The 15,373-nt window shown below is 37.5% G+C and overlaps 1 protein-coding gene across 5 annotated transcripts in view; it reads left to right on the top strand.

The window, feature by feature from the left end:
- Positions 1-14,584, top strand: part of NFIA (nuclear factor I A) — a 526,896-nt gene extending 512,312 nt beyond the window's left edge. For all 5 annotated transcript variants that reach the window (XM_060773622.2, XM_060773618.2, XM_060773623.2 and 2 more), the window contains one exon: positions 7,368-14,584. In XM_060773622.2, coding sequence (XP_060629605.1) covers positions 7,368-7,385 — 18 coding nt within the window. In that variant the 3' untranslated portion in view covers positions 7,386-14,584. The remainder of the gene's footprint in view (positions 1-7,367) is intronic.
- Positions 14,585-15,373: the final 789 nt, after the last annotated feature.

Raw genomic sequence — 15,373 nt, 5'->3', positions numbered from 1 at the left:
AGTGTGTGGTTAGCATTTAAATTTAAACATGTCATGAGTTGATTTGTGTTACTGAATACCAACTCTGAAGGAGTTACATTCACATCAGATTTTTTTTTCTAATTCCCTTAAGCAGCTCAAGTATTTCACAAAATGTCAGGAGGGCAGGAGAGTGGGAGAAAGGTGTTTATGGGAAGAGGGTGCAAATGGCGTGAGCCTTGTAAGTTTCTTTCCCATGCAAATATTCAACTCTTTTCTACCCCCCTCCTGAATCACCCCCCAACTATTAAAAGAAGGAAAAGAAGAAAAGGGTGGGGAGTGCAACAACACAATAATTAGCCCTTTGTCTAACTTTCCCAAGTGCCAGGGAGAGGCTGATTAATTAAATATACAACAGCGTTGGGTTTTGGAGAGGGGGTCTCGCTGGCTGGGTAGGTCATAAATTAGGCTGAATAAATACTTCAATGTGTTTGCAGTGGGCCCTGCTACGTCAGAGCCACTGGAAGGTTGGTGGGAGGGGAGCCGAGTGTGTCTTGCTAATGATAGTCACGTCTGGGTCTGTCTGGTTGCTCATAGCAACCAGACATGATGTAACACCAGGATGAACTTGAACTTGGGGGACTTGAAAAGGGAACAATAGACCAGAGCAATCAATAAAGCCTATTTCAGTGAAGGATTACAGAGCTGCTCTGGGGTAACCTTGTCTGCAAGGCACACACTGAATAGTAAGATGGGTAAAGAAACTTCCTCCTCTCCCCCAACTCCAACACCCCCTTTTCTGAGAGAAGTGCAAAACCACTGCAGACTTTTTTGGTGAAAAAAAATTAATGCAGTGAGTGGGACAGGGGAAAAAGGTGTCATGGAAAAGTGCACCCCCTCGTGTCCAAAATGCGTAGTGACCGTTATCAAAATGTGTGCTGAGTATAGTTCATGTTCTGCTACAGTTTCAAACTTTTTTACTACATGTCCCTGAGTGAGATAGAGTATACTTGCACCCAGATGGTTGAATCAAATCCCTGGACCATTTTTGTGACGAGTCCCTTAAAAAAAACCTAAATGGCATCATTGTTTAAGGCTTCTAAGGTTATTGTGGATTTATATATGTTTGTAACATATAGCAATTTGATAGGCAAATACTATACATTTCAAAATAGATAGTAACTTGAAATATGAGTTTACCTAATACTCAGAACAAATGGGGTTTTTTTCTAGTGAAACCATTAGCCTTCTGCTATCAGCTCTCTAAACCTGGAATTCAAACTTTTTGGTGGTTCTTTGTATTACCAATATCATGTTTTGCAGTGAAATAGGAGCTCATGCCCATGTTCCAAGCAGATATGCCCAGGTAAAACTTACCTTAGGATGCTCCATTAGAACACATGAGATTATTTTCTGGAGATTTTAGTTAACACATTTAGATCATAGTGTTAGAATCTGCTGATTATTAGTATACATTACACTGATAATGCAGGAATTTTCAAAACAGTTGTATAGAGAAAGTACTTTGATTTAGTCAGTGGAGTTGATGTGAAGAAAATGATGTAACTTCAAAGTTCTGTCTTTTGATTAAATGTTACATAATGTATCTGATTCACAAAGTATTCAGTGAGAAGATGGGGAAAATGTTAACACAGAGACATATGCACATACAAATATTTGAAACACGTTTCAAATGCGTATTTGTATTAATGTTGATTAATTTAATTTCTCTACATAGTCCCTTACATAATATCCCTTGGAAAGGACCAGGCGCAGGACTTTTTCTATTTCTGCCCCGGCCTTATGGAATTCCTTGCCGCCCTACATGAGAGCCATGCGTGATTTAGGGCCTTTTACTCAAGCACTTAAGGCCTGGCTTTTTACTAGAGCATTCGATCTCTGTTAATTTTAATTTTTGTATGTATGTATTTTATCTTTTACAATTTAGCTGTAAATCGCCTGGAGCATTCTCGGATGGAGGGTGATTAATAAGTAATTAGATGATGATGATGATGATGATGATGACGACGACGACGTACTTGGTACCAGAAGTACCAAAAATGTTTTTGATTCCAGTTTTTGAGGGGATTTGGAATACCTGTGTTTGCATAGCCATACACAACGAGATATTTCATTTCATTCAAAATTCATTTTTATAGTTTGAAGATAATTTTGCATAACATTTTAATACTTTTGCATTAATCAAAGTTTGTATACATTGAACCATCAGAAACCAAAACTGTCACTATCTCAGCCACCCATGCGGGAAATTTTGGATTCTGACGGATATAATAATAATAATAATAATAATAATAATCTTTATTTGTACCCTGCTACCATCTCTCAAGGGACTCGGTGCGGCTTACATGAGGCCAAGCCCACAGCACATCAGTAAAAACAATAACAACAATAATACATAACAATAAAATAAAACTCATAAACAGAAAATAGCAGTAAACATTAATAGTAACACAACAACGTTTAAAAGCCTATGGCTGGGCCAAATTTAATAATTAAAATTATAAAAAATGCTGAGCATGACCAGGTGAAATATAACTTAGATAGAATTTTCAGAGAGGAATGGGCGAGCAGACATTCCTAGATCACTAATAAAGTGTATTGAGGGACGTATTGCTGGGAGTTTCCTTATTCTGGGAAGGCACCCTGGAACAACCATGTTTTCAGGCTCCTCCTAAAGACTGCCAGAGTTGGGGCATGCCTGATGTCCTTGGGGAGTGATTTCCAGAGTCAAGGGGCCACCACTGAGAATTCTAGATTAAGGATGCTCAACAGATATTGTCAAAACAAAAATTATGAAATCTTAAAACAGAGAAAAATACTTTGCTTAATAATATTATAACTTAAGTAATGTGGTACCAATTTTGGTGTATTTTGTATGGGATACTATAGGGACAGTAAAGGCCTCAATTTTCATCACCATTTATCAACAGGGACCATTATCTAATTTGATCGGGATAGGCCACTTATCATAAAATGCCTCAGTGTAAATACATTATATTATGACATAACTGGTATGCTATTCTTCCGAAAGGAAAAAAAAGACCAAGGTAAGACTGATAGTATTAGTTTACTGATAAGGTAGATGCCTGGAGAATCTGAAAGTATAGTGGATATATTAGACTTTGGAGAATGTTGTTGTAACAATAAAATGGGAAGACCCTTTGTGAGCCAAAAGTCTTAAACCACTGAGAGCATACAATGTGTGCTGGAATAACGGCTCCTAGCCAGTTGCTGTGGAGGATGCCATTTCCAGCTCCCCTTTCTCTTCTTATTAGAGAGCAAGCCTGCCACAAGGACTCTTCTACTCATAGCAGGTTTATTTGTAGGAATCTTTCTCCTTGTTTCCTGATCTGAAGCTAAATGGACCACCTTCACTATTTATTTATTTATTTATTTACTTACTTTATTTGTATACCGCTCTTCTCAGCCTTTAGGCGACTCAGAGCGGTTTACAACAGTTTAGATATACAGAATACAAAATCATTATGCATTTAAAAACAATTACTAGTATTATATTGCATTACATTACAATATTATAAATATTATATGTATATACAATATATTATATTATAACATATTATTAGAATAGCACAGGAGACAAGGTGGAACTGTCCCCTGGCCTCCCCTCTCTTTGCTCTGGCCCAGAGCTGCAGTTGGTGCTGGGGGGAGGTATAGTCTAAATGGATGTTTGAAGGTTACATCCATTCCTAGGAGAAGATGTGGAGAAAAAAATCATGTGGAAGCAGCCCAGCATCTGCACATCATTGCCAACTTCCACTAAGTAGAACTTGTGCACCAAATGAAACCAGTTCTAGTTTTTAACCTCTGGAATCAGTTCTGGTTTTGATTCCAGAAACAAAGGTCCCCTCCAGACAGGCCCTATATCCCAGGATCTGATTCCAAGTTTTCTGTTTATCCCAGATTATTTATTTATTTCCTATATTTCTAACCCACTCTTCTCATCCTGAGAGGGACTCAGAGCAGCTTACAAATAAGGCAAAATTCAATGGCACATTATAAATACAATAGACAAAAACAAATATAAAGCTGTAAAACCAATAAAACATATAAATACAATTAGCACAGATTAAAACCTAATGCCCATTCCCAAACCATTATTCATGGTGCTGCATTTAAGCCAACTTCCATATGCATATTCCATATTGTGCTACTGCCTGGATACCTGGTTCCAGAGCCAGGTCTTTAGGTTCTTCCTAAATATCAGAAGGGAGGGGGCCAATCTGATGTCACTGGGGAGGGAGTTCCATAGCTGGGAGGGCCACCACCAAAAAGGCTCTGTTTCTCATCCTTACCAGTTGAGCTTGTGAGGGGGGTGGGATTGAGAGCAGGGCCTCCCCTGCAGATCTTAGTGCTCTAGATGGTTCATAGGAGAGATACGTTCTGACAGGTAAGTTGGGCCAAAACTGCTTAGGGCTTTATAGGCTAAAGCCAACACTTTTAATAGTGCTCAGTAGCAAATTGGCAGCCAGTGGAGATGATGCAACAGGAGAGTTGTATGCTCCCTGTATGCCACTCAGGTAAGCAACCTGGCTGCCCCCCTTTGAACTACTTGAAGATTCTGAACAGTCTTCAAAGGCAAGCCCACGTAGAGCACATTGCAGTAGCCTATTTGAGATGTAACAAGAGCATGGACTACAGTAGCCAAGTCTGGCTTTTCAATATTATCTGGCAGTGCAAACGCATATAATCCAGTTTAAAGTGGAAAACCTGGGATCAGATCCTCAAATATAGGGCCTGTATGGAAGGGCCTTAAAACAATTTGAGCGGGCATCTAAAAGTAGAGCTTATTATCAATTCTTTTTTCCTTTTTTTACTATTTTCATTTATTTTGAACCCAATTTTGTGTAATGCTTAGATCATTTGTATTTTATAACTCCATTGACATTATACAAATAAATGATTATTTATGTTACCTGGGTTTGTGATCCAGACCTTCCTATTCATGCAGGCCTTCAACAAATTACTACTGTATGTTACCATCAGAGATATCATTGGGCAAACGTGTTGAACCTATAAATATTTTACTGCTTATGTATTATTGCTGAAGCATTTTCAGCTTTTTCTATTCACAGTTTAATAGTATAATTAATTTAATTTATGTTATTTTGTGTGATTTATTGTGTTTTTTACTGGAAGTTGTTCAGTTGAAAACCAACTTGTCTGTGAAGTCTGGAAGAAAGGTGGGGATATCAAATCAATGAACAATTTTTTAATGGCAAAGCAAATCAATAAATTAAAATGTAAATGGGAAACATCCTAACCATATATTAGAATTTTGGCAGCCGTTGTATAACAAAGGAGCTATTTGAATCATGATATTTGAAAGTTGATGTTAAGGTACTGTCAATGTTTGTTTTGTTTTTTATTTGCCATTATGACTGATATTTGACTACAAAGCAATGAGGCCTTATCCTAAGCATTTCAAACTAGAAGGATCAGCACTTGAAGCATATTTGAACTATAGCTTCCAGATTCTTCAGCTGTGGCATGTGTTCCAACTTTTGGTTTTAAATATATAATTTTCCAAACTCATGTCACCATTTTAAATTAGAACATTGGAATATCTTTATTTTATTTATTTTGTGTCAAAAGCGTTACATAAATTTGTCTGTTTGTGGAGGGAAGAAAGATACCTTCTGGTTAATATGTTGTACAGCAATGCTTTTGAGTTTTGCCATTTACAAGAAACATTGCCCAAGGGACTCCTGACTGTATTTCCTCAGTCTTCGAGGAGGCTCTTTCTGTGTCCCCTATTAAGGTCTCTTTTAAGTGCAGAATTGATGCTGTAAGGTGATCTACATTGGTGAATTCAGTGACTTCTTGATTTTTTGGATAAACTGTCAGGCCTTACTCTAAGTTCACAGGGAATGAAATGTATTCCAGATGTTGGGTTTTTTTGTGTGCCAGTAGCGACTTGAGAAACTGCAAGTCGCTTCTGGTGTGAGAGAACTGGCTGTCTGCAAGGATGTTGTCCAGGGGATGCCCAGATGTTTTGATGTTTTACCATCCTTGTGGGAGGCTTCTCTCACATCCCCGCATGGGGAGCTGGAGCTGAAAGAGGGAGCTCATCCGTGCTCCCCCTGATTTGAACCGCCAACCTGTTGGTCTTCAGTCCTGGCGGCACAAGGGTATAACCCATTGCGCCACCAGGGGCTCCATGTAATAAGTGCATTCAACTCTTTCAGAGGTACACCTGAAAATGTCCTGAAAAATATCCATGGCTACTCCAATCCATTTTATAGTATCCAGTGCCTGATTTACTTTCATAAGAAGAAGGTTACAAAAGGACCAAGATTTGGAGAGATACTTCTTCCTGCTCTTCCTCCTTCCCCAGATGTGCAACAACAGGCTTAAGGGCACAGTGTATGCTTACTCCTTCATTTGAGTGAGCTAAAGAGCAGAGGTACACCAAAGTACACCTCCACAGCCCATAAGTGGCTGGGGACTAAGGATGCATTCGGGAATCCCTCCAGTTACTATTATACATCAAGACATGGAGTATTCTGCCATGAGATTCAGGACACCCCCCCCCCCCATAACCTCTGAAAAACACTTCTGTATTCTCACAAATAGCAAAGATCACATGACTATCCCTGCCTCACGCATTGAAAGTTCACACAACAGGACTGTATGGAATAGCTGCAGCTCTGCCGATGATCATTGCATCCTCTTTCCCACTGAAGGAAGGTGCAGTATAGTGTGATGGTGATTATGTATTATAGAATGCGCAACCGTAGCGCAGAACAGTGGTCCTCCAGTGGTCCTTTGGTCCTCCAGTTGTTTTGGACTTCAGCTCCCAGAAATCCCAGCTAGCTTATCAGTGTTAAGAACTGAGAGAGATGAGGTCCAAAACACCAGGAGGACCAAAGGTTGGGAGCCACTGATGTAGAACAACCAACACACAGAGGCTCTTTCAGGCAGCCTTGAGGAGCCAAACTCATTGGAAGAAAGCTGATGTAGAACTTTAATTAAGATACAAGCTGATTTCTTTCACCTTTACATATACATGGGAGAGGTTAAAAAGATTGGAAAATAAACATATTGAATTAAAACTGCCAAAATCCTCCCCAGCCATAAATCATGCTAATATAGGGAATTTATTGTCAGAAAGACAATGTTTCCAAACTCTGGGTATCTGTTTCAAGGTATATCCATACTACATAATTGCAATACTGTATTATCATTTTAATATCTTTTGAAACCCTGTAATTTTTTTAATTGATGAGATCAACAGTGGTGAGATCAGATTGATTGATTCCATAATCAATGGACCCATGCCATGTAGAGGCATCAAACTGCTATCATTTTGCTATTGTTGCCACACATACTAACCATTTTTTGTTTCCCTTTTTCTTTCCTCCTTACAGTCCTGGTACCTGGGATAAAACTCTCGGCTTCCCACCATCTGCCAGACCGACCACCTGACCCCTTCCCAACTCTGTAACATGGAAGCAGCCGCAGTGCAGTGCAGTTACTTCACCTCTGTGGAAGGGAAGATGAACAGATACTGATAGCAAACAACTGCTTATCTTCAAAAAATGGCAAAAGTTATGGTTTATCAACAAACGCCGTAACATTGTTCAGGGGCATGGGGAGGAGGGGGATTTTTTTTCAACAACAAAAATAAGAACACCTTAGTGACCGATGTAATTTCTCATATGGTGCTGGAAATGTTTGGGCTTCATACTTTTTGAAGTGTTCAATTGGTAGTGTAAGCATTAGGGACACTGGTAGTAGAGCCAGCCTTCTGGCTGCTTACTGACTTGCTGTTATAACACTTTCCATATGGCGCCTAACTGTTTTACAGTATTTTCACTGACTTTTCCCCATACAGGTGTGAAACTTCTTGAGAAATCATAAGGAACACACGTTAAATGATAACTTTTGCAATACCTGAATTCTGCAATACAGAATTTACAGGACAGACCTGGGGGTTGGGTTTTGCTTTTTGTTTTTTTCTGTAACATATCAGTTCTTTTTTTTTTTCAATTGCAGTCAGCGGTTAGTTAGATATGTGACATGAATCATAAGAACATTATCAACAAGTTGATTTTCCACCCAAGTTGCAGAGAAATATGAAAGATCAACCTACTGCTATTCACGTGAAATAGAAAAAAGGGTTTAAATGCTGCACTTACATAAAGCATTTGTGACAATTTTCAACAATGACATAAAATCCACATGGAGATGGGGAAGTTGGTCTGTTTTGATAGAAACTGAAAGAAGTCAATCAAAACAATCGAATTTTGAATTGAGAAAAGTGCAATTTCATTGGATAGCTAAATATCTTTGTAAGATAGAGATTGTTGAAAATTCTATTTTTGTTTTCCAAGTCCTATCACCCCAGGACTCTAAATTATTGGGGTAAAAAACAGCCTTGCGAGAAAAAAAGGGGGAGCTATTTTTGCTTTTTATGTTTTTTATTGTTAAACTTGTATCCCTTTAAAACTGAAGGAAATTTTAAAAAAACAGAATTTAATGGTGCTTTTACCACACTATGTTATCTACATTAAATGCTAATTAATCATTTTCTGTTATCAAAGCACATAATTAAAATTAAATCATAATATCTGTTAATTTTATAAGCTAAAAGTCACTATAATAAATTATGCCAATTCTGACAAATCATATGTGTTTCCGGCAATATAGGGTATATCACTTCTCAGAATACCTTGGACACAACCCAACACGGAAGTAGGTGTGCTTAAGCCTTTTGGAACAGATGGCTTTAAGCCTGCCTCTCCCTGCATTGGATCGTGGCCCTTGAGACAATAATAATAAGACAGAGCTGTCCAGAACGTAGAACCCCTTTGTATCCCTGAACTGGCTTTATTTTTCCTGGACTGCAAAGGCAGCAATACAGAAGCAAAATGCTGATTATATATCTTGTGCCAGTTCAAGGCAATGACACTTGCTTAGACAAAACAAAAAGATGATGAAGAAGAGTTTGGACCCCAAATGTCCTGTATGTTATGTACAAAAAAGAAAAAAAAGGAAAAGGAGGAAAAAAAACAGCAAAAAAATGCAAGAGATTTTTTTTCTATCAGACAGCGGAGCACCCCTTTGCTTCCCATGCAACTTTAAGAAGGTTTCCTATATTATACATATATATACGTTCTGGTTGGCCGATCTAGCTAATCAGAGAAAGTCTCTGCATGTTCTAGTGTTAGTAACTAATTTTTATATAGTTAATGTAGGGTAAAGTAGAGTGCATTAAGACACAATATTGTAATCCCTAATCCAGGCACTTGCCTTTAAACTATGTTTGTTCAGCCCTTCAGAAGGGTTTCTACTACTGTCCTATACAATCAAGTAAACTGAATTTCTTGGGAAGACACTTTGCTCCTCATCTTTTCCCTAAAACTAATTTTTTTTGTTTTGTTTTCTTGATTTGCACGAAACAAAAAAAAAAAAGAATTCCATATCAATGTGCCTTGCCCTGGATAGCGATTATTTGTGGAATTGTTGCACATGTTCCTATATTGAAAGGGGTTTTTTCTCCCTAGTCAAGCATTTGGAGACACTTTTTTGTAAATGTGACTTTTATGTCAGCCATTGTCAGTTTCGGCATCTTAGAACTGAGTAGAGCGTTAGTTGTTCCACAGATAGGGGTAGTGTTTTCTTGTCCTGTACGGTCAGTGGCAGTGCTATTCTAAGATCTGTAGATGCTAGATTATCAGTATTTTTGATGTTGCTGCATTTTACATTTTATTTGGAGTCTTCCTCTTGTTTTGTTTTTAATTTTTTTCTCTCCCAGATATATGAAAATATGCAATACCTGCTTATATCATGTAGAAGAAAAGCTTAGCAATTCTTGATTTTTCTTTTGACTTTTTTTTTATTTGACCAAAGTCGGTGCTGCAATTGACGCAGTGTGTTTTAGGTGTTTGTCTTTGTACTTTTTTGTTGTCGTGATTTTTTTTGAATGCACACGCAGGAAGGGCTCTTCTTAGAGAAGCAGTCAAACTGTGAAGCACTAAGCTGAACCCTGCTTCAAGCAATTTTTTTTTTTGTTTTACAACTGTTCCTTTCACAAGCAAGCCTTAAAAAAAAAAAGAAATCCCTTTTTCTTCAGATCCCACACCCATTTTTATTAGCAGATTGCAATCAACCCACATTCAATAAAAAGTATATAATGCCCATTTTTATATGCACGTTTTTAAACTTCCAAGTTCTGAAAATTGTTTACTGGTTATTCTCTATTTAAAGAAAAAAATGTTTTGGATTTTCATATATGTCAAATAAGTGGTTGAGTAGTCATTTGCTCTGTTGTATTGTGTGATTGTTAGTATTATGGTATCACATCCACTAGCCAGCATCTTTTGCCTTCCCTATAGCACTTAGCAGGGCATTACCTTATTAAGACATATGTGCACTAAAAAAAAGAAGAAAAGATAAAAAATAGCAGCTTTCAGTGCTTCACAGTGAAGGGAAAAAAAGCCTAGACAAACATTTTGTCAGAACCTTGCTATAAGCCAAGGTATTACCAGTGAATTGGTTGTATATACAACAAAATTGCACCCTTTTTTAAAAAAGAAAAACAAAGCAAACTAAGCAATAGTTTGGGCAGATAGTTGTTTTTAGTGAGCATGTCGTAGTCATGGCCGCAAAGAGAGAGAATCAAAGCTGCCCACGCAGAAGCGATGTAATTTGTATGTTGTATAGTTTTATTGATTACACTGATTTATTCTACCCTATTTTATAATGCAGGACTTTTGTAATGTTGTTTAAATGAGGAAAAATTCTGTCAAATTAGCTTAGCGGAATTTCTGATTGTTCGTTATAAAGGCAGCATTCATAGAATTGCTTTTTTTCCTTTGGGAACTGGATTTAAGTTTAAAACTTTCCTGTTTCCTTTTTGTATGTATTTAAATACAGTTATTATTTTTTTCTTCTCTCAATAGTATAGCATATTCCTATGCTTGAGAAGTATAGGCTACTGAAGAACCATTGTAAATGGACATTACAGATATGCTGTATTTTTGAAGGTGTTTTATCATATTAAGTTTGAAGATGGTAAAGTTAGGGAAATTCTGATCGGAATTGTGTCAAAACAAATTGTTTTCAAGGCTTTAAACGTTAGATAGGGCGGTCAGGGGTGTTTACCAACAGGAGTTGTAAAGTATTAAAGACACTAAATTCAATGGTGGTTCATCTGATTTTCATGCAGATACACAGCAATTCGGATCTGTTCAAGTGTGGAGAACAAACAGAGTTTTATTCCTCGAAGTAGAGCAGAGAACGGAGATATGAGGGGAGACAACCGCATGGGGTGTACAGTCGACAATAGAGAAATAATCTCGGGTCACACTTAGAAAGCAGATTCACACGCGCACTTGCCCATTCCAAAATCGCTTTTCATCCTTTGTACAAACCAGTTTTCTTTCTGATCTTTTTCTTTGAGAACTGACAAACGCACAACACCGACTTCTGCTTCCTCACACAAAACACAAACAGGAGCCCACTTGGAATTGACACTACCGAAAATAGTCTTTTTGTTATTATTATTATTATTATTCCCCTGACCCCTTTTCAAAATAGGACTCTAGCTTGTTATTATTATTCTGCACACCCCTGCAATATTGTAATTATTCATCTTATTATATATATATTTTTAAACGATAGGCCAATATCACCCATGAGTATACCTTGTCTGTATTGTAAACTCTCCTCCTTCTCTTTGGAAAGTTGAAGAGTAAAGGAATAGAACCTTTTCCAGCTCCACAGTATTCAGTCAGCCCACAGGAATATGCAAAATCCCTCTACCTAGCTTTCTTTCTCTCTATCTTTTTCATTCTATATATTTTGCAGCTTAGTAGTGACAGTGTTAACATTTACCGTACACATATACACAACGAGAACCCCAAATACATAACATAAACCGCTTTTTTGCCCCTTGTGTTTTTTTTCCTTAAATGTCACCATTATACTTTGCATTGTGTCTCTGGAAATATCTTCTTTTTTAAAAAAAATAATAATTTTACTTTGGTAGAAGACCTCCATAGAACAAACATTGCAAACCACAACCGGCATAGAAATGGAAGGAGAGCTTCAATGGCACCTAAATGAAACCCATCTTTCATGAAATCTATTGGAGGAGATCTCATGAAGTGAACTCTGCCTACCAGGCAAGGTTTCCATTAAATCAAGCTTACAGAGCCAATTTTGTCTTGAAGTCAATGCATGTATTACTGTTTGACAGTAAAACCCGGCTATGCCACCATCAAGTCCAAGGCTGTGCAATAGTCTAATTAGTATCGAGTACATTTTCCTTTTATTTTTTTCCCAATAAAAAAGCCGTGGGATGAAAATTGCTTTGATATATAGCAGGTAACATTGAAGCTATTCCATAGCACTTAACTGTAGTGAATACTGTGTCACCAATTCTGAAATCAATTTAATGTTTAATGCAAATCCATTACATGGTGCTATTACAGGCTGGCAAAATGATTTACAAAAATGTGACAACTTGGGCTCAATTCACTCTGCTTTCCAACAATGTAAATGCATAGCAGTGTTTATCTGCATGAGAACTATGCACTAATATAAATCTGAAAAAAGAGAAAGAAATATATCAACTTTGGTATCTAGTTTCTGTTTACTTCAATCCTTGCCTTTTTGGTCATTATTATAAATGCCAGCTTTAGGACAGAAAGAAAATATAAGAAAACCAGCATAATACCTGATATATTAAAAATGTAGTGCCTGTGAAATCTGTATTATATTGCTCTTCTGAAGTAAGATTTTTCTACACCAGTAGCCTTCGCTGTCTGTCAGAACCTTCTGATATAGGTGATGTAAAATAACCGTACAATATTAATGCATGCTATTCCATAATGCTTAGTGAGCTGTATGAATATTACTCAAAGTTATGTTAGTCTTTTTTTTCCTGACTTGGTTCTTGTCAGATAGGTTTAAAGATATTTCACTGAGAACACAACTTCTGGGTTTTTTCTCTCTTGATTTTGGGTGTTTTCAGTATTTTGAAGATATACAGTTAACTTAAAATTCAGTATTATTTGTGGGGGGCATTCTTTATTCTTGAGGGAAGGCATGGGTTTCAAATCAAAAAAATCCTTGCCTGGTAGGGTTTTGTTCTGTTCTGTTCTGTTTTGTTTTTTTCGCTTAAAGCATCCATAAGAACTCTTTAAGAGCTCAATCTCAGAAGAAAAAACAAGACATCAAGTTTCAAAGTAAGGAACAATCCTCAAGCTTGGAACTGACCTTGAAAGTGGTTTCTTAATGGACAATATTCAAACCAGGTACCCATGTTTGACCCTTCTTCACACCAGACCTCCTTATATTAAAACAAACTTTTAAAGAACCTTTTAAAACCCAACGTCATATGGCTCTTTAGTTTCATGCATTGTTGCATTTTTTTCTTCAAAACTCTGTATATACTTTGGGCCCGATTCATGAATGGTCACTGGGCATTAACATAGGATTTTGGTGTATATTTTTAAATCCAAATTTGGGGACTTGTTCTTTCATTCTAAGGCCAATAGAACTTCAGCACATTGCTGTTGCCAAGATTTGACATGATTTTCACATCCACCCAAGTTCTACATGAAGGCAGAACAAGATTTGGAGCATATAACTTGAGTACATGTATCAGTTACCATGAAGGAAAACATTTCCTAAGTCATGCTAATTTGTCTAGAGCTTCCTGAATTCTGCACTCTGCTCAGATATAAGAGTTTTACTATCTTGCTCAACAAACTCTCTTGGCCACAGGAAGATCTACTGGATTTTGTTTTCAAGACCCTCCCTAGTCTAAGCAGTATAAGAGAAAACATTTACAATCCAGTATTTCACCAAGTATTTCCTTACTCACATTGAGTGGCAAGCCTCAGATCACTGAACAATTCTTCTCCAAAAGAAAGAGAGAAATCTAAATGTGAATGAGAGCGAGAAGATTGGCAGTTTAATGTAGAGGTATCATTCCAACTCAATGATGCTTAGAGAGCACAGATATTAAATATAGCAACGTGGCTGAGTGGACAGTCTCTCACCTGTACCTCTGCTATTATTGCTGCTGTAAAAAAGATTGGAAGCTCGCTTTGCAGTTATTTTTCAAGATTGCAAAATGTGTTTGTGGAAATAACCACAATATACCTATGGTTGGCCTTTGCACACTGAGTAATTCACTCGTGCAGATCTAATAGATATCCCTGATATCTATTTTTTTTCCAATTTGGTGTAACAAAAGTTCTTCCAATATATATGTGAAATATCTGCTGCAAAATCACTTGATCCCTGTGTTAATACTCTCATGTCTCCACCATTGTATGAATCGGGTCCCTTGTGCCTCTAGTATCCTTGTATTGACTCTCATAGTTACCATTTTAGTTTTACTGTGTTCTGTAAAAATTTTGCAATTGGTTGAAAATCACTGTGGGCATCCATTCTTTTTTTTAAAAAAAAAACTAAATCTCTGCAGGTTTTTTGAGCTGGTGTGGATTAGTTTAACACTTGTATTCAACCATTAGTGCTACCACCCTCTCACATTACAATACGATTACTGGAAGCAAGTACTGCATTTCCTATGCAACAAAAAAGGAAAATAAAAAATTGCTAATGCTAACACGTTTCATTGTTCTTTAGTCTATAGTGTGTATACAAGTTATTGCTTGCTTTCAAGATGTTTTCTACTTATGGTGACCCTAAGGTAAATTTATCATGGGGTTTTCTTGCTAAGATTTGCTCAGACGATATTTTCTATTGCCTTCCTCTGAGATGAAGAGATTGTGACTCCATGACTGAGCAGGGATTCAAACCCTGGTCTCTCAAAGACTTAGCCTAAAACTCAAACCACTACACAGAGGTATTTCCTTGCTGCTTACGGCAACCTGTATGGTAACAGCCCAGCATGAATACTCCTATGTATTTACGGAACTGTGAAAATAACTGTCATATTTTGTACATTTTCGATTAGCAGGAGCAATACTGAGATATTGGGGTGAGAAAAAGCATACTAAATGTTTGATACTGGCAATACTGACTTCACTAACAAAAAATAACAATACAAATATGTATTTCACAGGATTTCAGGAAAAAATATCAGTAGAATATATTCTACCTATGGCCTCCTGGTGGCATAGCAGGTTAAACCGCTGAGCTGCTGAACTTGCTGACTGAAAGATTGGCGGTTCGAATCTGGAGCCCAAGGGTGAGCTCCCACTGTTAGGCCCAGCTTCTGCCAACCTAGCAGTTTGAAAACATGCTAATGTGAGTAGATCAATAGGTACTGCTTCTGTGGGAAGGTAATGGCACTCCATGCAGTCATGCTGGCCACATGACCTTGGAGGTGTCTACAGACAATGCAGGCTCTTCAGCCTAGAAATGGAGATGAGCACCACCACCCAGAGTCGGA

Source organism: Anolis sagrei, chromosome 4 (genome assembly GCF_037176765.1).
Source record: "Anolis sagrei isolate rAnoSag1 chromosome 4, rAnoSag1.mat, whole genome shotgun sequence".
NCBI lineage: Eukaryota > Metazoa > Chordata > Lepidosauria > Squamata > Dactyloidae > Anolis > Anolis sagrei.
Note: the sequence above shows the minus strand (reverse complement) of the source record. Positions and strands in the feature narration are given on the sequence as shown.